Consider the following 25,664-nt stretch of genomic DNA (forward strand, 5'->3'; position numbering starts at 1 on the left):
TAAAATTGTGACTTCTTTACCTGCTCCTCCTGATACACATGAGTAAACTTTACCCACACAAGTAAATTCTTTAAAGACAACTGGCACCTTCTTAACAATTACTTCTTGAACAGGCTGTACAATCGTTTGTACTTCCTTCATTTCCCTTGGGCTTTCCTTTACCACTCTAACAAATCCCGCTGTCTTATCCTGTTTTACCACACCAGCCTTTCCAGTGCTTTTCTTCAACCACCATCACTGTGACTTTACATGGCCTAGTTTATTACAGTGAAAACATTTGAAACTTTTCATTTCTTTTCCACCCTCCTGTTTTCTTTTTTAGTCTGAGGTACACTCTCCTTATTATCTCCCATCAGATCACCTTTACCTTTATCACTTGAGTATTTCTTATGTCCCCAGTTTCTATCCCTCACCGGCTGAAACTGATGTCGGAAACCAAACTTTGATTTATGAACTAATTCATAATCATCTGCCATTTCTGCTGCTAATCTCGCAGTTTTAACCTTCTGCTCTTCCACATGGGTTCTAACTACATCAGGAATTGTATTTTTAAACTCCTCCAAAAGTATAATTTCTCTGAAAGCTTCATATGTTTGGCCTATTTTCAAAACCCTTATCCACCTATCAAAATTATTCTGTTTGATCCTTTCAAACTCCATGTATGTTTGACCAGGTTCATTCCTTAAATTTCTAAAACTTTGTCTGTAGGCTTCAGGCACTAGTTCATATGCACCTATGATGGATTTTTTCACCTCCTCATATGACTCAGATACCTCCTCTGATAGTGATGCAATCACTTCACTAGCCCTACCTGCCAGCTTTGTTTGAATCATAATACCCACATGTCCTGTGGCCATTTCATTTGTTTAGCTACCTTCTCAAATGAAATTAAAAAGGCTTCTACCTCCTTCTCATCAAACTTTGGCAATGGTTGGACATATTTACATAGATCCCCACCAAGCCTTTGACTGTGACGCTCTTTCTCACTATCCTCATCACTATCATCCAACTGTGCATTTCCCTTTACGCCTGCAAATTTTAACTGACTGTCTATGTTTCATGGACATTTTCTGCAGTTCAAACTCTCTCTCTTTATTTCTTTCCCTGATCTGTGTCTCCCTTTCTCTTTCTATTTCCTCTCTATCTCTTTTGTATTCAAGCTGCTTTAATTCTTTCCCATGTTCCATTTGTTTAATTTATAACTGAATTGTTGCCATTTCCAATGAGTCAAACTGTATCTCAGGCAACTTTAAACGCTTAGCCACAGCCATAATTACCTCATCTTTTCGCATTTTGTCAGGTAATGTTAACTGCAATGTTTATGCCAAATCTAACAGTCTGCTGTTAGTCTCTGTCCGTAAGGTACTGCGTGTGACCGTCTCCAACCCCAAAAATTTCACAGCCTCTGAAAGAGCCATTGTCCACAACACACTCCTTACTTAAACTAGAATACCACACCTGAAAAGCAACCACAATATGCTCACATCTCACTGTCTTTAAGTTCACTAAGCCAATCTAATAGATAGACTTTTATCCCGGACGAGCCCCAATTTGTTATGGGCCAGGGTTTAGAGAACTCCAAAGTGTATCATGGAGTTCACCTGACCCACAACTTTTAATAGATTGTGGTATGGGGATCACAAGGCCCACTCTACAGGTGTTGTGTAGCAGAAATGGAAAAGTATTTTTTAAAGTAAAACAATGTTTATTCTATGAACTCAAGTTAACCTTTTTAAAACATACAGTGAACATCTTAGCAACCATTAATTCAAATACAACCCCCAAAGACTACAACACTAAGTAATCCATTAAGCTTTCCTTTTAACATCCATGAGACTTAAAAAAAGAACTTTTAACAGAAGCACATCAGGTTAAAGTTACTACTGAGAGCAGTTATTAGTTTTAAATCACCAAAGGATCGATTTACAGTCTTTAGATACAGAGGGAGAGACTCATACACCTTCTGGCTGTGACTGCAGCTATCCAGCTCTGAAACGAAACTAAAACACACCCTGCAGCAAACAGCCTAAAACAAAAGTGAAAAGTTGACAGACAGCCCAGTTCCACCCAGACTCTGACATCACCGATAAACACCCATTTCTTAAAGGTAATTTCGTAAACACCAATTTCTTAAAGGTACTCTCACATGAGGGTATATTCATCAGTGTTAACAGTTAATTATTTGCAAGTCATTCAAAGTCTGTTACAATTGACAAATTTTAAACTCACTCCAAGTTCAGAATTTGTTGTGAACACTGATGTGCCCTCATCAAGATCAGAAGGTTTGGGATCAACAATCGACAACCTGCTAAAGGAACACTTTGTAACATTAGTTAAAATAGTATATATTAATAATATTCGTCACAAAGAATTGTTCATAAATCATATTCGGGGTGGCACGGTGGTGAGCATACTGCCTCACGGCTCCAGGAACCAGGGTTCAATTCCTGGCTTGGGTGACTGTGTGGAGTTTGCACGCTCCCCCCATGTCTGCGTGGGTTTCCTCCTGGTGTTCCGGTTTCCTCACACATTCTTAAAACCTGCAGATTAGGTGGATTGGCCACAGTGCCCAAAAGGTTAGATGAGGTTACGGGGAAAGGGCCGGGTAGTGGGGCTAGGCAGGGCACTCTTTTCGAGGGTCGATAGAGACCCGATGGGCCGAATTGCCTCCTTCTGCTCTGGAGGGATTCTATGGATTCTATCAATGTCGGCTGCCAAGATAGTTTGTGTAAGGAGTGAGGCGGAATATTGCCAATTCGTGTTTCTGCTATTTGAGTTGCACTAAGTTTTATGTTTGGACAACAAATCCTTTGAAATGTGCAGGTCGAATGACCCCCCAGTTTCCTCCTGTGAGTGGAGGCGCCAGATTTTGGTTTAATGAGCCGGACCTTCTGGCCAACTTCAATATTTATCGCAATTTCAACAAAGCGTAAAGAAGGCACACAGGCCCGTCCGTACCCAGCTTCGAAGTGCTGAACGGAGTAAACACTCGAAGGAAGGGCAGAACTATTAATTCTGCAATTTGTAAAACACCGTGTGGCGGAACAGCCAGCACTCCATGAAAGATGTGTCATTTATCCCGGCTGCACTGTGGTGTCTCCTTGCTCTATTAAACTCGCGTTGTTTCCATGGTTTCCCGCCCAAAACACACATTGGGGAATAAAGTGGACAAAGGAAGAATGTCGCCTCTTTTGTGGACCTTTGGGATCCCCCACCATCACTTCCCTCCCCCCCCACCCCCAAAATAAAAAACAATCAGAGCTGCCGGGAATAATTGCAGCAGCCCGCCTTTCCTCTCAGTGTTTGCTGAAGAAATGGTGATTCGCCTAGTTGAAGGGGCGAAGCTGTGTAACCCGCAGACAGGGCCAGGAGTTGGAATAACCAGCACAATTTCCCAACCACTACCTTCCCAGTCCTAATCCAGGGAGCTCAGGAACAGTGAGACCCGTTGGAAGGAGGGAGAAGATGGAGAAGAAGCCAGGGAAGTTCCTGCAGCCCCTTCTGCTGCTTCTGCTGAACACTTTGCTTGTGAATTCCATGCGAACAGGTAAGTCTCTCCCCCACGCCGCCCTGCACTGGTTTGAAGTTTTTAGTGTGGATGCAATCATTTCAGATCTCATTAGCGTTTGTTTTCTCCCTTTCCTGCTGATCTCTCTGTCCTAGTCCGTTTGCATTCACTTTCTATCCATCATCTCGTTTCCCAGCTATCCATATCCACGCAGCTTTGCCCCCATATGTTTTTCTTCCTCTAAATTTGCTTCTTTCCTTCTGTTGCTGCCTCTTGTCCCTGGTCCGAAATGCAACCAGACCCCCTGTTTAGTTGAAAACAATTCTCTCCACGCAGATCATGTTGTTTACTTTAAACAAGTATTTGCCGTTCCGGATCCGATTGAGGAGAGTTTGCTCAGAATGAAAACAGGCCAACCTGCTGTGTTGGAAAGTGTTAGCACTCAGAATCAACATTTTCAAACTATTTCCCCAGTCCTGTCCTTTTGTGTGAGGTGCCGCTGAATAGCTGTCCGATTCAGTTCTTCATTTTTGTGCAACGGAAGTTGAGTAAACTCTGCCTCGAGACAAAAGTGCAGACCAACCAACTTCTTTTCCTGCTCTCCATGTTAACCGAATTAATTAATGTTCGTCTCTCCTTGGATGCTGTCCCCTGCCATTCACATCTACCACTATTATCCCTCTCCTAAAAAACAACCCATATCCCCCCCCCCCCCGCGACCGACTACTCCATCTCCAACCTCCCTTTCTCTCCAAAGTCCAGGAATGGGGCAGCACGGTAGCACAGTGGTTAACACAGTTGCTTCACAGCTCCAGGATCCGAGGTTTGATTCCCGGCATGCGTCACTCTGTGCAGAGTCTGCATGTTCGCCCCGTGTCTACGTGGGTTTCCTCCGGGTGCTCCGGTTTCCTCCCACAGTTCAAAGATGTGCAGGTTAGGTGGATTGGCCATGCTAAATTGCCCTTAGTGACCAAAAAGGTTGGGTGGGGTTGCTGGGTTACAGGGATAGGGTGGAGGTGTGGGCTTGGGTAGGGTGCTCTTTCCAAGGACCGGTACAGACGCGATGGGCCGATTGGCCTCCTTCTGCACTGTTAATTCAATGATTGTAAAATTTTGTGACTATCTGTGTGGAGTTTGCACTTTCTCTGCGTGGGTGTCCTCTGGGTGCTCTGGTTTCCTCCCACAGTCCAAAGATGTCCAGGTTCGGTGGATTAGCCACGATAAATCACCACTTAGTGTCCAAAGGTTAGGTGGGATAACGGGCATTGGATGGAGGAGTAGGCACAGCTAGGATGCTCTTTCAGAGGGTTAGTGAATATTTGATGGGCTGAATTTTAAGGGCAGGACGGTAGCACAAGTGGATAACACTGTGGCTTCACAGCGCCAGGGTCCCAGGTTTGATTCCCCGCTGGGTCACTGTCTGTTGTTGTCGTGTCTGTGTGGGTTTCCTCCGGGCGCTCCGGTTTCCTCCCACAGTCCAAAGACATGCAGGTTAGGTGGATTGGCCATGATAAATTGCCCTTAGTGACCAAAAAGGTTAGGAGGGGTTATTGGGTTATGGGATAGGGTGGATAAGTGGGTCGGTGTAGACTTGATGGGCCAAATGTCCTCCTTCTGCACTGTATGTTCTATGAATGGCCGTTTTCTGCACTGTAGGGATTCTATGCCTTCTATGTCTAATGTGCTTATCCCAAAATTCCAAGTTTGAATCTGATCAGGTTCTGCCCCAAGTCAGTACCAAATGACATCCAATATGAGTGTGACCATGGTAAACTATCGCTCCTCATCCTTCTCGACACACCTACAACCTTTGACATACTTGGTCTCACCATCTCCCTGCAATACCACTCATCTGTTGTCCAGTTGAGTGGGTCTTGCACTTGCCTGATCCCATTCCTATCTATCTAGTTGTAGCCAAAGATTCACCTGCATTTGGCTTCTCTTCCCACTGCCACAAACTAACTGGATTCCCTAAAGGAACCATTCTTGGCCCTCTCCTATTTCTCTGACTTGATATTTGCACCATTAGCACACTAAGATGTCCTATTTCCAACTTCATACAATCATTCAACTTCATCCTTGCTTCAGCTCAACTCCTGCTCAAACCCATGTCCATGTGGAGGGTGTGGCTATGAGTGAGGTAGGTAGAGGAATCTAGGAGGTAGGGTTTCAGCGACGTCAGCCCTTGTCCAACAAGATTGAGATTCTTGCTCCCTGTGGATGGGAATGGGGACTGCAGGGAGTGTGTACAAACTGACCACAGCACCCTGGTGCAGGGAACTTTTCAAGTTGGGGAAGAGAAGACAAAAGTATTCCTAATGGGCATAGTATAGTTAGGGGCATAGACACTGTTCTCTATGACTAGGATCGGGAGTCCCGAAGGTTGTGTTCCTACCTGGTGCCAGGGTTTGGGATATCTCATCTGGGCTGCAGAGAGACATTGAGCGGGAGGGTAAAAGTCCAGTTGTCGTGGACCATGTAGGTACCAATGACATAGTTAGAACAACAGGTTAAAGTCCAACAGGTTTGTTTCAAACACGAGCTTTCGGAGCACGGCTACCAACGCCGGCATCTCCACATCATCGTTAGAACAAGAACAGAGGTTCTGCTAAGGGAATACGGGCAGATAGGGGCTAAATTAAAAAGTAGAACCAAAAAGGTAATAATCTCTGGATTACTACCTGAGCCACAATCTAATTGGCACAGGGTCAATAAGATTAGGGAGGTAAATGCGTGGCTTAAAGATTGATGTGGGAGAAATGGGACATTGACACCAGTACTGGGAAAGGAGGGGCCTGTTACAATGGGACGGTCTCCATCTAGATCATGCTGGGACCAGAGGGAGGCCTGGCAAATCACATAGGGTTATAGATAAGGCTTCAAACTGAATGGGTGAGGGGCGGGGGGGGGGGGGGGGGGGGGGTGTTCATTTGCAGGGAAAATTAGAAAACCAAAATTAAAGGAAGTTAGCAATGTGGCAGATGGTTACTAAAAATAATGGTGAGGGTCAGAATGGGTGAATGTCTTTCTGCAACAAGGAATTATAAAAGAGTAGGAAAATTTGACAATAGAACAAATTTAGAAGCTTTTTATCTAAATGCACAAAGCATTCGGAACAAAATTGAATTAACGCAAATATAGACAAAAGGGTATGGTTTGGTGATGGTGACTGAGAAATGGTTACAAGGAGACCAGATCAGGGAATTCAATATTGAAGGGTACTTGGTATTTTGGAAAGATAGACTGAAAGGAAAAGAAGGTGGTGTGGTGATATGCATCACTGTAAATACACAAAGTGTTAATGTAAGTACACTTAGACTAGATAGACACTAGAGGGAGCACCAGAGACATCATGACACAAAGACAGTCAACCAATAGGTCAGTGAGATAGGACACGACCAATGGGCATTCATGATACACACAGAGGTGACACTACCCCAGGGGGGCATTGCACCAACCCATATAAAAGGACACAGCACACATGATCTTCCTCTTTCCAGTTGAGACACTCAGTGAGTACACAGGGTTGATTTGAAACACATTACACCCACCACCTGGATTGTCGCAGACTGGTTCGTCAGTCTGAGTAGCTATAGCAGGATTAACAGGAGAGTTGAATCCAAGTAGGAGAATCGTTAACAGTTTAATAAATGTGTTAAAGCTATCTCCAAGTCTGAACCTTCCTTTGTCAGAGTGCACATCAAGGAAGCAGCTTATGCTACGTCAAGAGCATAACAAAACAGGTGGTGTAGCTTTGCTGGTGAAGAGAGAGATCAGTGCAGTGATGAGAAATGATATAAGCACTGGAGATCAAGATGTGGAATCAGTCTGGGTAGAAATAAGGAATAGCAAAGGAAAGAAGTTCCTGGTCGGAGTAATCTATAGGTCCCCAAACAGTAGTTCCACAGTGGAGCACAGTATAAACCAATAAATTCTGGGGGCTTGTAAAAAAGGTACGACAATAATCATGGGTGATTTTAATATGCATATATACTGGATTAAGCAAATTGGCAAGGATAGCCTCGAGGGAGAGTTTATTGAATGGATTACAGATTGTTTCTTGGAGCAATATGTTGGGGATCAACCAGGGAGCAGATTAGTCTGGATTTGGTATTGTGTAATGAGGAGGGATTAATTGATGAGCCCAAAGTTAAGGATCCTTTTGGGAAAGTTCAGTTTGGGGGCTGTCATGTGAGAGTACCTTTAAGAAATGGATGTTTATCAAATAACTGTAGTGGGTGTACCTTTAAGAAAGAGGTGTTTATCAAATAGCTGCAGTGATGTCAGAGTGTAGGTGGAGCTGGGCTGCCTGTCTTGTTTTATTTTCATTTTTGAGCTGGCAGCTACAGCGTGTGTTTAGTTTCGTTTTCAGAGTTGGAGCTGCATCCTGCCAAACAAGGTGTAATTTGGGTCTCTCTCTGTCTTCAGAGCACTTGCTAATTTAAAAGTGATAACTGCTCTCAGTCGAGAATTTAAACCTGATGTCTTTGTTAAAGAGGGTAGTTGTCTTATGGATGTTGCTAGGAAAGATTAAGGGTTACTTATAGAGTACTGTATTCTTTGGGGGAAGTATTTGAGTTGATAGTTGCTGAGATGTTTACTATGTGTTTATAAAATGTTAACTGGATTCATAGAATAAACATTGTTTTGTTTTAAAAGTACTTTTAGATGTCTGTTGCATCACACCTGTAGAGTGGGCCCTTGTGCTCCCTGTAACCAAACTCTATTAAAAGATATGGGTCAGGTGAACTCCTTGATACACTTTGGGGTTCTCTAAACCCTGGCCAGTAATAGGGGCGTGGACATGAAGTCCCACACTAGCGTTTTGGAACAAAAGTAATTACATCGGCATGAGGACAGATTTGGCCCGAGTAGAGTGGGCAGGAAGGCTAAGGTAAGACAGCTGATGAGCAGTGGCAGTTGTTTAATGAGCTACTCAATTCCTCACAACTAAAATATATTCCAGAGAGGAAGAAAGATGGTAAGAGGAGTAAAAAACATTCATGACTAAGCAAGGAAGTTAAGGACAATATAAAGGCAAAAACTATTGTATGCCACTTTGCAAAGGCCAGTGGCAGGCTGGAAGATTGGGAACTTTCAAACATAAACAAAGGGTTCCTAAAAAAGTACTAAAAAGAATTAAGGTAAATTATGAAAGAAAGATAGTGCAAAATATCAAAAAGGATAGCAAGAGCTTCTATAAGTAAATAAAAGGGAAGAGAGTCACTAAAGTGAATGTTGGTCCCTTGGAAGATGAACCGGAGAGTTAAAAGTGGGGAACACAGAAATGGCGGAGATGCTAAATCAACATTTTCCTCAATTTTCACGGTGGAGGACACAAGTAACTTCCCTATAGGAATGGGTAATTCAGAGGTAATAGAAAGGATGCAGTTTAGAACAATCAGCAGCTACAGAGAAACAGTACTCAACAAACTATTGGGAATGAAGACAGACAAGTCCCCAGGGCCTGATGGCCTACATCATAGGGTGGTAAAGGAAGTGGCAGTGGAAATAGTGAATCCATTGGTTATGATATTCCCAAATTCCCTGGACACGGGAACGGTCCCAGGGGATTGGAAAAAATGCTCATGTAATGCCTTTATTCAAAAACAGAGGGAGACAGAATGTAGGAAATTACAGACCAGTTAGTTTAACATCGGTTGTTGGGAAATTGTTAGAATCCATTAATAAAGAAGTAAAAGCGTGATATTTGAAAGTCAAAATGCAATCTATCAGTGCAGCATGGTTTTATGAAGGGTAAATCACGTTTGACTATTTTGCTATAGATCTTCGAAGATGTAACAAGCCAACTGGATAATGGGGACCCTGTAGATGTAGTATCTGGACTCCAGGAAGGCATTTGATAAGGTGCTGCACAAGGTAGGAGGTTACATGGGGTTAGGAGTCACATGGGGTTAGGTGTAATTTATTGGCTTGGATAGAAGACAGGCTGACGTTGATTGCTGGGAAGTATGTGTCCTCGGGTGTTTATTTGTTGTAACCTGTTTTGATACATGGTGGCAATAAAATACGTTTTTTCTTTAAAGAAAAAAAAGACTGGCTGACAGACAGAAGACAGAGTCGGGATAAATGGGTCTTTTCCTGGATGGCAAGATGCAATGAATGGGATGTAGGGTTCGCTCCTTGGGCCCCAACTATTTACAATCTATATGACTTGGATACAGGGATAGAAGGTTCTTTAGCCAAATTTGAGGATGACACTAAAATAGGTAGCACAGTAAGTTGCAACGAGGAATAAGAACCTCACAAATGGATTTGATAGGTTAGGAGAGTGGGCCAAAATGTGGCAGAGTTTAGCGTGGATAAGTGTGAGGTCATGCATTTTGGTCAGAAAAATGGGAAGGCAACTTATTATCTAAATGGGGAGAGACTTTGGGATGTTCCGGTGCAGATGGATCTGGGTGTCCTTGTGCATGAGTCACAGGAAACTAACATGCAGCTACAGCAGGTAATAAAGAAAGCGAATGGAATGTTGGCATTTATAGCTAAAGGGATAGAGTATAACGGTAACGAAGTGTTGTTGGAACTGTACAAGGTATTGGTGAGACCGCACCTGGAGTATTGTGCACAATTTTGGTTCCCTTATTTGAGGAAAGATGTAGTGGCATTGGAGGCAGTTCAGAGGAGATTCATTGGATTGATTCCAGAGATGAGGAGTTTGTTTTATGAAGAGAGATTGAGCAGTTTAGGCCTATAATCTCTAGAGTTTAGAAGAATAAGGGGATATCAGATGATAAAAGGTATGGATAAAGTAGACGTGGAGCAGATGCTTCCTCTTGTGGGGCATTCTGGAACAAGAGGTCATCGTCTCAGGATAAAGGGTAGCAAATTTAAAACCGAGATGAGGAGAATAATAATCTTTATTAGTGTCACAAGTAGGCTTACATTAACATTGCAATGAAGTTACTGTGAAAATTACTTCTCCCAAATGGTCATGAGTCTGTGGGATTCACTACCCCAGAGTGCAGTGGATGCTGGGACAGTGAGTAAATTTAAGGAGGAGTTTGACATATTTTTAATTGTAATGGGCTGAAGGGTTATGGTGAATGGAAAGGATGGTGGAGTTTAGGACATGATGAGATCAGCCACGATCTTATTGAAGAGTGGATCAGGCTTGAGAGCTAAATGGCCCACTCCTGCTCCTAAATCTTACGTTCATATGTTCTAAGAAAGAACTATTCCACCTTCCAGCTCTTTGTCTGTAACCCTTTGGTTACAGCACCTCAAACACAATTCTGGTGTTCTTGATTAATACGGGATTTCTTGATTAATAAGGGATTGGGGTTATGGGGAGAAGGCAGGAGAATGGGGATGAAGAACCATATCAGCCATGATCGGATGGCGGAGCAGATTTGATGAGCTGACTGGCCTATTCCTGCTCCTATATTTATTGTTTTATGCCTTTGTTACTTCTCAAGGCGACTATTTCAATACTCACCTCACCAGCCTTCCACACTTCATAAATGTAATCTTTTCGGAAACTCTCATGCCATTAACCTAACTTGCACTGAATCACATCCATCCCCTGTGCTCAGTGAACCACGTTGGTTCCTGGCTAAGCAAAGCCTACATTTAAAAAAACATTCTTATCCTTGTTTATATTTCTGTACTCCTCCAATTCAGGCCTCTTTGTGCATCACTGACTTTAATCGCCCCACCATTTGCCGTCATACCTTCTGTTGCCAGGGACATTAGCTCTGGAATTCCGTCCCAAAGTATCTCCACCTTGCTAATACCCTCCCCTTCTCTGAGATGCATTTTTTAAGAGCTCTTTGATGGAGCTGTTCAGTTTGTTCCATTTCTCGACTGTTTGCCACTTACCTTACTTTTTTCCCGTCAAGTGCTTATCCAACTTTCCTTTAGAGGTTCATATTGAATCTGCTTCCACCATCTTTTCGGCAGTGCATTCCAGATCACAACATGTGAAACCATGTCTCCTTAATCCACCTCTGTTTATTTGCCAATATGATTAAATCTGTCTCCTCTAGTTACTGACCCTGCTGCCATTGGAAACATTGGGCGCGATTCTCCCAAAACGGGAGAAATCGTAAGGCTGGCGTCAAACCCGGGCGGGTTTGACGCCAGCCCCCCCCTTCCCGACCGGGAACCGATTCTGGTCCCCGGTCGGGGCTAGCAGCCCGACGCCGTAAGCTCCGGCATCACGGGCTTAACGAATTTCGTTAAGCCCGCTTGCCGGAGTTAGCGCCGGCTGACGCGTCATATGACGTCAGCCGCGCATGCGCGGATTGGAAGACTCCAACCCGCGCATGCGCGGATGACGTCATCGCGTATTTGCGCGAAACCCGCGCATGCGCGGGCCGGGATGCCCCTCAGCCGCCCCGCGAATGGATACTGCGGGGCGGCGGAAGGAGAAATAGTGCGCGGGCATCAGGCCCGCTGCCCACGATCGGTGCCCACCGATCGCGGGCCCATGGCACCCTTGGCACGGCCGTGGTACTGCCGTGCCAATCGGTGCCATGGTTATAAAAAGCGAGTTGTTCCCGCCGTTTGCCGTTCGTAAAAACAGCGTAAAGGGCTGGGACTTCGGCCCATCTATCAGCTGTGAATCGCTGCCGGCCGTAAAAAAACACGGCAGCGATTCGTGTCGGGAGTTGGGCGGGGGGGGGGGGGAGAATAGCAGGAGGGCGGGAAAAATGTCGGGAAGGCCCTCCCGCTATTCTCTGACCCGTCGTGGGGGCGGAGAATCGCGCCCATTATTTTTTCAAATAAGTTTAGAGTATCCAATTATTTTTGTTCCAATTAAGGGGCAATTTAGCATGTCCAATCCAACTAACCGGCACATCTCTTGGGTTGTGGGGGTGAAACCCACGCCGACACGGGGAGAATGTGCAAACTCCACACAGACAGTGACCTGGGGCGTCGGTGAATCTTGGGGCCGCCTCTTTCTGCACTGTCAGAATTCTATGTTTCTATGATATACTGCTCAATAAAGTGTTCAATTGTGTCATCAATGGTTGGCCTAAAGAGTGTGATGATGAGAGGTTGCAGGGGTATTTTTCGCACAAAAATGAACTAAGTGTAGATCAAAGCCGTCTTCTTTGGGATTTAAGAGTCATTATTCCACCAATGTATAGAGGGAGACTGTAAGAGGACCCTCATCAAGGGCACACTGGAATAGTCTGTATTAGCAAAAAGCTAATGTTGGTACCCAATGGTGGATAGAGATATTGAAGAGTTGGTGAAAACGTGTGAAGCATGTCTCAGAACGAGAAAGGATCGAACCAAGTTCCTTTCATTCCATGGTCATCCACCCTGGGAACAAGTTTCTGAAGTGGAAGGGAAACATTGGGCACAATTCAGCGGCCTGGTCATGCCCAATGTATGTCAGACATTGTTGACATTGTATGTTGAATCCCATGAGAGCCTGGCACACTGGCAGTGCCACCGGGGTGCCATGGGCACTGTCAGGGTGCCAGGGTGTCAGGGTGCCAGGTTGGTACTATCAGGAGTCGGTCCCGGGAGTGGGGTGGGGTGGGGGGGGACCTTTTCAACTGGGGAGGGGGGGGGGGGGGTGTTCCTGGGGACCTCCCCAAGAATGGGGAGTCACAAAAAGATGTTGGGCAAAAGGTGGGGGGAGGATGGGTGCAGCCAGTCCAAATGGTGCCCTGATCTCTGGGGAGCCTTGGATGCTTGCCAGCAGGAAATTACTGTGGGTGCAGCCTCGGTGGAGAGAATTGCCGCAAGGTCAATAAAAGGGCAAAGTGCCCTTGGATAGCTTGGTGTTTTTCGGTGCTGCAGCTGCCGAGAAACGCCGTTCTGCCGACTTTAACTCAAGTCTCTTGAATCGCACCCCTTGTTTTGGTTGATAGCTATAGCAAGTGGATAAATGTTGAGTCTGTGCCCAATTCTACAATTCTATTGAGGGTTTGAGAAGTTGGTTTACAATTTATACATCACCAGGTGTATTGATAATGGTCCACAGTTTATGTAAAAAGAGTTCGACATTTTTTAGAGTGAAATGGAGCTAAACACCCTCTACCATCACCATATCACCCAATATAGAATGGTGCTGCAGAAAGAATTATAGAGGTTGTGAAGAGGTCTTATCAGATGTATTTGGTAGGTGACATGCTAGAGTGTAATTTCCATGTTTCTCTTCCACACAGGGGTAGTCAATTTTCTGTTCTCTTCCAGAAACCCCCAACAGCCTACAACAGGTTTCTCCCTTAAAGTTTGAATTTAAACCCACTTTTACCACAAAATTTAGTTTGCTTCAGCCTGATGTCAATCGCAAACATAGAGAAAAGCAACAAAAACAGAAAGTGCTGGAAAAAAATCAGCTGGTGTGGCAGATTCCGTAGAGAGAGAAAAACAGAGTTTTAAAAAAAAATCTTTCCAATTAAGGGGCAGTTTAGCGTGGCCAATCCCCCTAACCTGCACATTTTTGGGTTGTGGGGGTGAGACCCATGCAGACACAAGAAGAATGTGCCAACTCCACACGGACAGTGACCTGGAGCTGGGATCGAACCCAGGTCCTCGGTGGTGTGAGGCAGCAGTGCTAACCACTGTGCCACCCGTGCCGCCCCGAGTTAACAGATGAGATTCTCTGGCCTCTCTGCAGCGTGGCACCAGCCCGCTGTTGGCCGGCAGCAGGATCTTCTGGTCTCACTGCTGTCAAAAGGACTTCCTAATGAATCCACCCAACAATGCCGGGAAACCTGCGGCACAGGAATCAGAAGATCCCTTTGGAATGAACAACCGGCAGATCTCGCACAACATTTCGAGTCCAATGTAACCTTCCATGGGGAAAGTTCCAAAGAAGAATCATATTGGACACAAAATGTTAACTCTGTTTCCCTCTCCATCAACCACACTGCTGTCCTTAATTGTCCCATTACTTCATCGAAGAACTCAATCAAGTTAGTCAGACATAATTTTCCTCTAACGAATCGATGCTTACTTTCATTTATTAGTCTATCCTTTTCCAATTGGCAATTAATTTTTTTCCAGAGTTTTGTCTCTAAAATATTCTCACCACCAACGTCAGTCTGGCTGGCGTGTTATTATTAGGTTTATCCCTTTCCATCCAATCCTCCAGTCCTCCTGCACTATCTCTATATCTTGGATTGGAAGATTGTGCCCAAAGCATGTAGCGGTTCACCTTCACCAGCATCGTCAATTTAGAATGTATCCCATCTGGAATGTCTTACTTTTCTACTTTGCATATTGCCAGCTTTTATTATTTTATCTGCTGTTATCCAGTATGAAATGAAATGAAAATCGCTTATTGTCACGAGTAGGCTTCAATGAAGTTACTGTGAAAAGCCCCTAGTCGCCACATTCCGGCGCCTGTCCGGGGAGGCTGGTACAGGAATCGAACCGTGCTGCTGGCCTGCTTGGTCTGCTTTAAAAGCCAGCGATTTAGCCTGGTGAGCTAAACCAGCCCCTACTGCTATCTCCACCTTTTACAGAGTCACAGAGGTTCACAGCAGATTGGCAGCATTCACTTCTCCAGCAAAGATCAAAGCAAAATAGCCATTTGGTGTTTCGGCCTCCAAAAGGAGGCCTCCATTTTTGATCCTAATTGGTCCTACCCTTCCTTGGACTACTTTTTCAGTACTGAGTTCCAGGGATGTTCTCGGCATCTTATAAACTGAAACCGTCTAATTCCCCGTGTATTGAGTTCATAAGGGTTCAACCCTCCACCCCACTATTCTCAAACCATTTAAATATTCCCAGCAGCGTTTGGGCTGTCTGAATGCGCTGCAAATATATATGTACAACCACAGGGAGATTGCAGTATAACCCGTATCCTTCCACGGAGAAAGCACCCATTGCAGCTACTGGTTTCAGCATAACTACCGCCTGATTTATCTAACATCTGTAGGCATTGAACTTGAGGACTTGGAGCAAAATCTTTCACGTTACCGTTTGCTACCTAATGGAATTTTTACTTTAGTACAATCACCATAATTCACATGTACTTAGCTTGCAAGTACCATGTTGTTTGGAGGATGTAGCATAATTAGTGTGGCAAACAAAGGCATTGATCATCAACGGTATTTTTAAAATAACTCTTTCAAAACAATGTTTTCGAAAGCAATTATCGAAGTGCCAGCCAAACAGGCTCAGAGAAACCACTAACAATGGACTTGAGGGATGAACAAAGCAAATTAGCTTCAAACATTCTTCTGAATGTCCTAACTAGACTTCCCTAAGCCCCTGGAAACCTCGCTAATAAATGCTGAGAAGCACAATAAATCTCTGTGTTCTCCATGTCACCCTCGGGTAGTGCGGTGTGAGAAAGAGGACAATGATAGCTTTGGCATCTCTTTCATTGGGATGCTCATAGGACCCTAATAAAGGTCCCATTTTCTTACTTTACTGCTGTTTTCCCCATAGAATACAAGATAGAGCAGCTTGCGTTCATTGTTAAAGAAAGTAGCTTCAATTTATAGCGATTTCAATAAAAGTTATTCCTATAAATTGAGGTGATTTAGTTGAATTCCAAGGAGTGTTTTCAGACATCCATTTCCTTACAATCAAGCCACGCTCTGTATTTCCATTTTTGTTCTCTTTATTTTATATCTTTGCGTTTGGTTTATGTTGAACAATTCTGTCCAAAGGCATAATACACAATGGTCAATCATTTGAAACCTTCACAAGCAGTTAGATATCAGACTTAAGGAAGCACAGAGCGGGGATAGAATACTTTCACAGTTTTGCGCCTCTCAGTACATTCTATGTCGGCATCAGAAAAAGCTACAGAGCTCAGATCAGAGCAGAGTAACTACCAATCCTAATCTATAACATCATACAAACATTCTTAATGTGCAACCTTTTAATTTAGGCTGGAAAACCACCCTTTCTGATATTCCGTGAACTCTCACATCAGCTCCATTTCTCATGATTTGCTCAGTAAAAAATAAACCATATTAAATATCGTTAGATTACATTATATTCGTGCCAATCATAGAAAGATGGAGACGGTCAAGTGTAAAGGATGAAATGTTTTCTAAATGAATTTTGTCTTGTTAGACTTGCTGTAACCTTGAGTAACCGAATAAATACAGTAAGTAATACAACTGTATTTCTATTGCCTCAAGTTAGTCTGGTGGATTTCTGTGGACACAACATCAAGGCTGATGGAATCATTATTAAATCCCATCAAGAATCTCAGAAGGACTATTTTGTCACTGTTGGGACTGACTGTGAGTTTGCAATGCAGGCTATTTCCCCCACGGACAAAGTTCAGTTCCAGTTTCGATTCTTCCTGGTATACAGTCTGTTGCGAGAGTCTTCTATCCTCCAGCCCACCGCATCACTTCAGCTACTTCAGCGCAATGCAACAAGACATCTGTCCCTCCCAGAGACCGCCAGACCCGGGCAAAGAGTGGGTGCGCCACCACTGCGAGAGGAGGTTACTGACACATGCAATGCTGGATCGTATGTACAATTTTATGACGGGAAGAATAGAAATTCACCACCTATTGGCTCCCTTTTATGTGGGAAGAATATCCCCAAGCCAATTTTATCAACCGGGAACTACCTTTTGCTGAGACTGGTCACCAGAGGTCAACAACCCAGAGTGGACTTTGTTGGAGATTTCACGTCCTTTCGACCAGGTAAGAGATACTTTTTTTGTGAATTGGATTTTTAACATCCAATTATATTTCAAATTATGAAAGGATTGAGGTGGGTAACCTTAAAGGGGGAATACTATAATTCCTCTCAAAGAGCACTCTACCTGGGCCCACTCTCCCGCCCTATCCCGCCTTTAAATATCAGAGTTAACATGAATATATTTTGTGCGTTTCCGCTGTCCATTTCTATTTATTTGAAATAAGTGCTGATCTGTTAAAGAAATTACTGAGGCCCATTACGATTGGCCGGATTGAATATTGTTAAAAGCACATTCACAAGACAAGGGGTGAGTTGTGATCATCTGTGCTTATTAATCCAGGTGCCTTACATTGTTACATTGCCTTACAGGGGCCGTTTAGCACAGTGGGCTAAATAACTGACTTACAATGCAGAACAAGACCAGTAACGTGGGTTCAATTCCCACATTACCTACGTACCGGCCTCCCCGAACAGGTGCCGGAATGTGGCGACTGGAGTCTTTTCACAGTAACTTATTGAAGCCTACTTGTGACAATAAGCTATTATTATTACTATTAGTTGGACTCAATGGGAGTAATTTTGACATTGGGCAAAAATGTAATATTTGATTTGCTTCTTGTTACGCACCTCGCCCAAGTTTTGTTTCCTTTACAAGCAATGTAACTGAGATGGTGTGAGATATACAGCAGGTGGCTGATCAGATATTGCTCATTTTACAAGCTTGCCCAAAAAACAAAATAACTCCTTGCAAGAAACTTTCCTTCTGCATTAGTGCTGATGCAGGAATTAAAATAATGAGGCGGTGGAAGTATTGAAATATAATGGGTGTGAGCTGTATATCTGCATTTACCAGCACTATGGGGGCGATTCTCTGAGCCCCGAGCCGGGCCGGAGAATCGCCGGCGCGCGATTCTCCGAGGTGCGGAAAATCGGCGCCATTTGTACCGGCGGGTTTGGCGTGGCGGCAGCTGGAATCGGCGGGGCCGGCAATTCTCTGGCCCGGATGAGCCGAGCAGCCGCGCCGATACGACAGAGTCCTGCCAGTGCCGTTCACCCCTGGTCTCTGCTGGCGGGAACTCTGCGGGAACGCTCGGGGGGCGGCCTGTGGGGGAGGGGGGGCTCCTTCACCGGGGGGGGGGGGGGGCCTTCCGATGGGGTCCGGCCCACGATCAGGACCAACCGATTGGCGGGCCGGCCTCTCCCCCCGCCCCCCCCACCGGGCCTACATCCTGGCGCGGCCGGCTCCTGTGGGGGCCAGAATAGGTCGTGCCCAGGCCCTGTTCGCGCCGTCGTGAAACGCAATGGCGTTCACGAAGGCGCAAACACTTGGCCTCCATATCGGAGAATTGCCCCCTATACCTCTGGTTACAGTGTCGACCGATTGTCTTCCTCATTGGGAAACACCATTTTCACAAGTTCTCATTGTCAGCACGTCTCAATACCTCTTTAAGGTGGAAAACCTTAACCTAGCCGAGTACACGGAAAGCATCCAGCATTTTCCTACCGCCTGGGATGAGATATCTCTTTTGTGGTTAGGTTCTCGGGCAAGAAAAAGATTCAAATTGCATTTAATCTCCTTGTAATTTATCTCCCTATGGGAGAAAGAGCAGAGGAGTGAGACAAATCTGTTAGTTCCTTCAATGAGACACAGTGGTCTGAATTGCCTCCTTCTTTGCTGTAGGATTTCATAGAATCCCAACAGTGCAGAAGGAGGCCATTCGGTCCATCAAGTCTGCACCGACCCTCTGAAAGAGCATTCTACTGAGGCCCACTCTCCCGTCCTATTCACGCAACCCTGATCATTGTCAATTGATCATGGTCAATCCACCTAACCTGTACCTCTTTGGACTGTGGGATGAAACCAGAGCATCTGGAGGAAACCCACCCAGACACGGGGAGAATCTGCAAGCACCGCACCACACAGACTGGGGCTGGTTTAGCACAGGGCTAAATCGCTGGCTTTGAAAGCAGACCAAGGCAGGCCAGCAGCACGGTTCAATTCCTATACCAGTCTCCCTGTACAGGCACCGGGATGTGGTGACTAGGGCCTTTTCACAGTAACTTCATTCGAAGCCTACTTGTGACAATAAGCGATTTTCATTTTTTTCATATAATTTTCAGACAGACTTTACGATCTTATTCGTATTATTGATCACATTTTGTGGTTTCTCCAGCTCAGCACACATTTCCTAAATTCCCACTGTCCATGTCTGAACAGTTTCTACATTCGTTCAGTTTTTTTTTTTATAAATGTTTTTATTCAGTTTTCATATTTTATATTGAACAAATTACAAATTGTTAGGAGAGAGAGAAAAAAAAAACCAAACACGCAAAAATTAACATACATATTTACAGGTAAGCATCTTCGTAGTAGTAACTGCGCCCCCCCCCTCAACATGTTTATTTAGTTTGGTTTTGGGCCTTAGCTAGGCATCGAACCCCCGTAACGAACCTGTAGCCCCCCCCCCCCTCCCGCTACCTTCCCCCGACTATTCTTCCTCTTGTACATTGGCCACAAATAGGTCCCGGAACAGTTGCATGAATGGCTCCCACGTTCTGTGGAAGCCGTCGTCCGACCCTCGGATGGCAAATTTGATTTTCTCCATTTGGAGAGATTCCGAGAGGTCGGACAGCCAGTCCGCAGCTCTGGGCGGTGCTGCTGACCGCCAGCCAAACAGGATTCTACGGCGGGCGATCAGGGAGGCAAAGGCAAGGGCGTCCGCCCTCCTCCCCAGGAATAGATCTGGCTGTTCTGAAACCCCGAAGACTGCCACTATCGGGCATGGCTCCACCCTCACTCCCACCACTTTGGACATAACCTCGAAGAAGGCTGTCCAGTACTCCACGAGTCTGGGGCAAGACCAGAACATGTGGGCGTGGTTGGCCGGGCCTCTTTGGCACCGTTCACATCTGTCTTCCACCTCCGGGAAGAACCTACTCATACGGGTTCTTGTTAAGTGGGCTCTATGTACCACTTTTAGTTGCGTCAGGCTGAGCCTTGCGCACGTGGAGGTGGAGTTGACCCTATGCAGTGTTTCGCTCCAGAGTCCCCACCCTATCTCCATCCCCAGGTCGTCCTCCCATTTCCTCCTTGTTGCGTCCAGTACGGTGTCGTCCCTATCTACCAGTTGGTCATACATGTCACTACAGTTCCCTTTCTCTAGGATACTTGCGTCCAGTAGGTCTTCCAGTAGTGTCTGTCGTGGCGGTTGTGGGTACGTCCTTGTCTCCTTTCGTAGGAAGTTTTTGAGCTGCAGGTACCGTAGCTCGTTCCCCCCAGCTAGCTGAAATTTCTCTGTCAGTTCGTCCAGTGTTGCGATCCTGTCGTCCGTGTATAGGTCCCTGACTGTCAGTGTCCCCCCGTCCTGCCTCCACCTTTTGAAGGTGGCGTCGGTCAGTGCTGGTTTGAACCTATGGTTGTTGCAGATGGGAGCCCTGTTCGACATTTTGGTCAGGCCAAGTTGCTGCCGCAGTTGGTTCCAGGATTGGAGGGTGGCTGTCACCACTGGGCTGCTGGAGTGTTTTTTGGGTGGGGATGGGAGTGCTGCCGTGGCGAGGGCCCGGAGGGAGGTTCCCATGCAGGAGGCCTCCTCCGCACGCACCCACTCAGCTTCTGGCTCCTGGATCCATCCCCTTACTCGCTCGGCTGTTGCTGCCCAGTGGTAGAATTGTAGATTCGGGAGGGCTAACCCTCCCCTGGTTTTTGTTTTTTGTAAGACCTTCTTTGGGATCCTAGCATTTTTACCCCCCCATACGAACGCCATGATGAGTTTGTCCAGCGCTTTGAAAAAGGCCTTGGGGATGTAGATCGGAATGGATCTAAACAGGAAGAGGAACCTGGGCAGTACGTTCATTTTGATCGTCTGAACTTTCCCCGCGAGGGAGAGCGGGAGTGTGTTCCATCTTTGCAGGTCCTTTTTAACTTCCTCCGTCAGGCTGGTGAGGTTCCATTTGTGGATCCCTTTCCAGTCATGGGCTATTTGGATCCCCAGGTAGCGGAATTTATGTCGGGCTTGTTTGAACGGCAGCCCCTTTAGTGCTGCCCCCCCCCCCCCCCCCCCCCCCCCCCCCCCTTGCGGGTGTAATGGGAAGATCTCACTTTTGCTCATGTTGAGTTTGTAGCCCGAGAAGGCTCCAAACTCTTTCAGGAGCGCGATGATTCCGTCCATGCTGCTTTGTGGGTCCGAGATATAGAGGAGCAGATCATCCGCATAGAGTGAGACTCTGTGCTCTCTACCTCCCCTTCGGATCCCCCTCCAATTTTTTGCTGCCCTGAGCGCGATTGCTAGCGGTTCAATTGCTAGTGCGAACAGCAGCGGGGACAGTGGGCATCCTTGTCTGGTGCCCCTGTGCAGCTGGAAGTATTGGGAGTTGGTATTGTTGGTCTGTACACTCGCCATGGGAGCGTTGTACAGGAGCTTTACCCAAGCGGTGAACCCTGTTCCAAGCCCGAACCGCTCCAGTACCTCTATGAGGTATTTCCACTCGACTCTGTCGAAGGCCTTTTCTGCGTCCAGGGAGACGATCACCTCTTGTGTTCTCTCCCCGGAGGGGGTCATTATCACGTTCAGCAGGCGCCTGATGTTCGCGGTCAGCTGTCTACCTTTGACAAAGCCCGTCTGGTCCTCTGTGACCACCTCAGGTACACAGTCTTCTAGCCTTTTGGCTAGGATTTTGGCCAGTATTTTGGCGTCTGCATTCAGCAGAGATATGGGTCTGTATGACCCACATTCCGTTGGGTCTTTGTCTTTCTTAGGTATCAGCGAGATTGAGGCATGTGCTAACGTGGGTGGCAACGTGCCCCTAGCTAGCGAGTCTGTGAACATCTCCCGCAGGTGCGGGGCCAGCGCTGTCGCAAATTTTTTGTAGAAGTCCGCCGGGAATCCGTCCGGTCCCGGCGCCTTCCCCGCCTGCATGGAGCTAATGCTCTCCATGATCTCTCCCAGTGCTAGTGGTGCTTCCAGATCCCGTTTTCTGCCCTCTCCCACAACTGGTATGTTCAGTCCGTCAAGAAACCGGTTCATCCCAGCCTTCCCCGTTGGGGGCTCTGAGGTGTACAGCTCTTGGTAGAAGGCCTTGAAGGTTTTGTTAATCCTCTCTGGTTCTGTTTCCAACGTGCCTCTGGTATCTCTGATTTGCGCAATTTCTCTGCTGGCTGCCTGCTTTCTCAGCTGGTGGGCCAACAGGCGGCTGGCTTTGTCTCCGTGTTCGTATAGGGCCCCGCGTGCCTGGCGGAGTTGGTGTACTGCTTTCCTGGTGGAGAGCAGGTCAAAGTTCCTTTGTAATTCTTTTCTCTCCGCCAGGAGTTCTACAGTCGGGGCCTCGGAGTATTTATGGTCTACCTCCAGTATGGAGTCGACCAGCTTCTGCCTAGCCACCCTTTCCTCCCTATCTCTTTGCGCTTTGTAGGCTATGATTTCCCCTCTTAGTACGGCCTTAAGCGCTTCCCAGAACGTGGAGGGTGAGACCTCCCCGTTTTGGTTGATCTCAGTGTACTCCGCTATGGCCTGCGCTATCCTTTCGCTGAAGGCCTTGTCAGCTAGTAAGGCACCGTCCAACCTCCATTTGGGGCGCTGGGCCCTTCCCGTCTCTAGCCGCACATCCATGTAGTGTGGAGCGTGGTCTGATATCACAATTGCGGAGTATCCCACCTTGTCTATCTCTGGAAGCACCGTTTTCCCCACCACAAAGAAGTCAATTCTGGTGTACACGTTGTGTACTGGGGAGAAGAAAGAGAATTCTTTCTCCCCCGGGTGGGCGAATCTCCAGGGGTCTACTGCTCCCATCTGCTCCATATAGTGGCTGAGTTCCCTTGCCATGTTTGAGGTTTTCCCCGTTCTGGGGTTTGATCTGTCCGTCGTTGGGTCCTGTACACAGTTGAAGTCCCCCCCCATGATTAGTCGGTGCGTCGCTATGTCCGGGATTTCTGCCATGGTCTTTTGGATGAAGCTCGTGTCGTCCCAGTTGGGCGCGTACACGTTAACTAGAACTACCGGCGCCCCATCCAGGGCCCCGCTGACCATGACATACCGTCCCCCTGGGTCCGTAACCGTCTTTGTCGCCCTAAACATTGTCCTCTTGCCAATCAGGATTGCCACCCCCCTGGCCCTTGCCCCATAACAGGAATGATAGGTTTGTCCCACCCAGCCCTTTCTTACCCGCAGTTGGTCCTGCTCCCTCAAGTGCGTCTCTTGGAGGAAGACTATGTCGGCCCTCATGTTTCTAAGGTGGGTGAGGACTCTAGATCTCTTCACTGGGCCGTTAAGTCCCCTTACGTTCCAGGTGACTATTCTGGTGGGGGGCTTCTGCCCCCTTGCTCCTGTGGGGTTAACCATATTTGTCCGGTGGACGCGCCCCTGCCCTCTGGGGTTTCCCTTTGTTAGGGGGCCGTCCAGGATGTCCACTATCACTGCTCTCCCCATGCGGTCGGGTCCCTGCGCTCCGGGGTTCCCCCTTGTCCCGGGGACACCCGCCATGGCCGTCCACTGTGTGTCCGCCACGCGGGTAGTCCCCTGCACTCCGGGGGGCCCCTTCACCCACAGACCGTACTGGGTGGGTGCTTGCAGCAGTTCCCTGTTTCGAGCCTTTGTCTGTGGCACTTTGTGGCCCTATTCCCTTACTGGCCTCTTTTGTCCCTTCGTCCCTGCATTTCCCCTCCCTGGTCTCTCGCCCCCCGAGTGCCCCCCCCCCCCCCCCCCCCCCCCCCGCTCTATCCCTTTCGGGGATACCCCTGTATACCCCTCCATTGCCCCTCTCTCCCCCATTCCTGTCCCCATTTACATTCGTTCAGTTGATAAGACATTGGGGAAAAATTGGGTGGGGTATATAAAGTGTGACTCCATTTTTCGGATGTGATATGAAACCGAAACCCCATCTTGGGTGGATGTAAAAGATCCCATGGCGCTATTTCGAAGAAAAGGGGAGTTATCACAGTATCCTGGCAATCAACATGACAAAAAACAAGAATGATTTGGATATTTTGACATTGCTGCGTGTGGGAGCTTGCCGTGTGAAAATTAGCTGCCATGTTTCCTGCATTGTAACAGTGGCTACACTTCAAAGAGTATAAAGGAATGTTCATAGCCTTAAATAGTAAATATGAAGACAAAAGAGACAAGGAAGTTTGTAATGAAGAGAGTTTTAAGGCCCAGGACAAAAGAAGATCACTTACCAGAGGACAAGTCCGTCTCCCCCCCATATATGGGAATGGGATTTAAGTCTTGGATACACATGGGTTTTATGAAAGTTGGAAGACCCAACACTTTACAGTATTCAAGGACACAGAGAGAAATCATGGGCCCTGTTGCTTTTCCTGCATCTGGGCCCCTATTTCCTCCCCTGCCCCCCACTTTTAACCTCCCCCTCACATCCTTCAAGTGCCCAGAATTGGGAACCATCATCACAATGGGGGTCAAACTGTTGAATATAGGTTTCTTGGCTTTTGTACTTTATGCCTCTATTTATTAAGCCCATCGAAAACTCAGGTTTCCGTATGACACACATTACAACTACAGCTCTGTTAGAAAATTACGCAATTACTTTCGCTTTGAGCTGGAAGCTGTTTTGTGGCTTGGTGTTTTAGTTTCATTTTCAGTTGGGAGCTGCATTCAAACAAGAAGGTGTATTTTGATCTCTCTCTGCATGCTAAAGAATGTCTTCAGATCACTTGACAATTTAAAATTGATAACTGCTTTCTGTAGAGAATTCAAACCTGCTGGGCGGGATTGTCTCATCCCGCGGCAGAGTAGCCACGCCATCGTAAACGCCATCGCGTTTTATGGCGGCGTGAACAGGCCGCTCCCAGGACTAATTCTGGCCCCTACAGGGGGCCAGCACAGCGCCAGCTGCCGATCCCGGCGCGAACTGGGCGCCGCGGGATCCGCGGATGCGCAGTGGCACCGGTGCCAACGCGCGCTTGCGCAGTGGCTTCCTTCAATGCGTCAGCCCCGACGCACCATGGCTCAGGACTACAGGGGCCGGCACATAGGAAATGAGTCCCCCAGCCAGAGAGGCCGGCCCACCAATCGGTGGGCCCCGATCGCAGGCCAGGCCACATCGGAGGTCCTCCCTGCTGCCGGAACCCCGCCCTCCCCAAGGCCTCCCCATACCCTTCCACGGTGAGTTCCCGCCGGCTGAGAGCAGGTTTGGACGGCGCTGGCGGGACTCAGCATTTCCACAACGGCTGCTCAGCCCATCCCGGCCCGAGAATCGGTGGGGGACCGCGTAGAGCGGCCCACGACTGGCCTGGTGCCAAGCACGCCGGCACCAATGATGGCGATTCTCCGTTCTGCGGAGAATAGCGTGCCGACATCGGGGTGGTGTGGCCTGGTCGCGGGGATTCCCCGGCCCTGCCCAGGGCTGAGAGAACCCACCCGCTGGCTCTGTTAAAAAGGGTTTTTGGCTTATGGATGATGTTAGGAAAGTTATTAAGGGTTAGAGTACCAGTGAGGAGTACCAGTGTTGGTAGTTGATAAACTATTTATTATGTGTTCATAAAATGTTAACTGAATTCATAGAATAAACATGATTTTGTTTAAAAATACTTAAGATC

General features: G+C 47.0%; 1 protein-coding gene across 2 annotated transcripts in view; it reads left to right on the forward strand.

The window, feature by feature from the left end:
- The first annotated feature begins 3,274 nt into the window (after positions 1-3,274).
- The window catches only part of ldlrad2 (low density lipoprotein receptor class A domain containing 2), a 44,728-nt gene continuing 22,338 nt past the window's right edge, over positions 3,275-25,664 (forward strand). For both annotated transcript variants that reach the window (XM_038821173.1, XM_038821174.1), the window contains exons 1-2: positions 3,275-3,547; positions 16,597-17,115. In XM_038821173.1, coding sequence (XP_038677101.1) covers positions 3,466-3,547; positions 16,597-17,115 — 601 coding nt within the window. In that variant the 5' untranslated portion in view covers positions 3,275-3,465. The remainder of the gene's footprint in view (positions 3,548-16,596; positions 17,116-25,664) is intronic.

The sequence above is a fragment of the Scyliorhinus canicula genome, chromosome 16, assembly GCF_902713615.1.
Source record: "Scyliorhinus canicula chromosome 16, sScyCan1.1, whole genome shotgun sequence".
Lineage (NCBI taxonomy): Eukaryota > Metazoa > Chordata > Chondrichthyes > Carcharhiniformes > Scyliorhinidae > Scyliorhinus > Scyliorhinus canicula.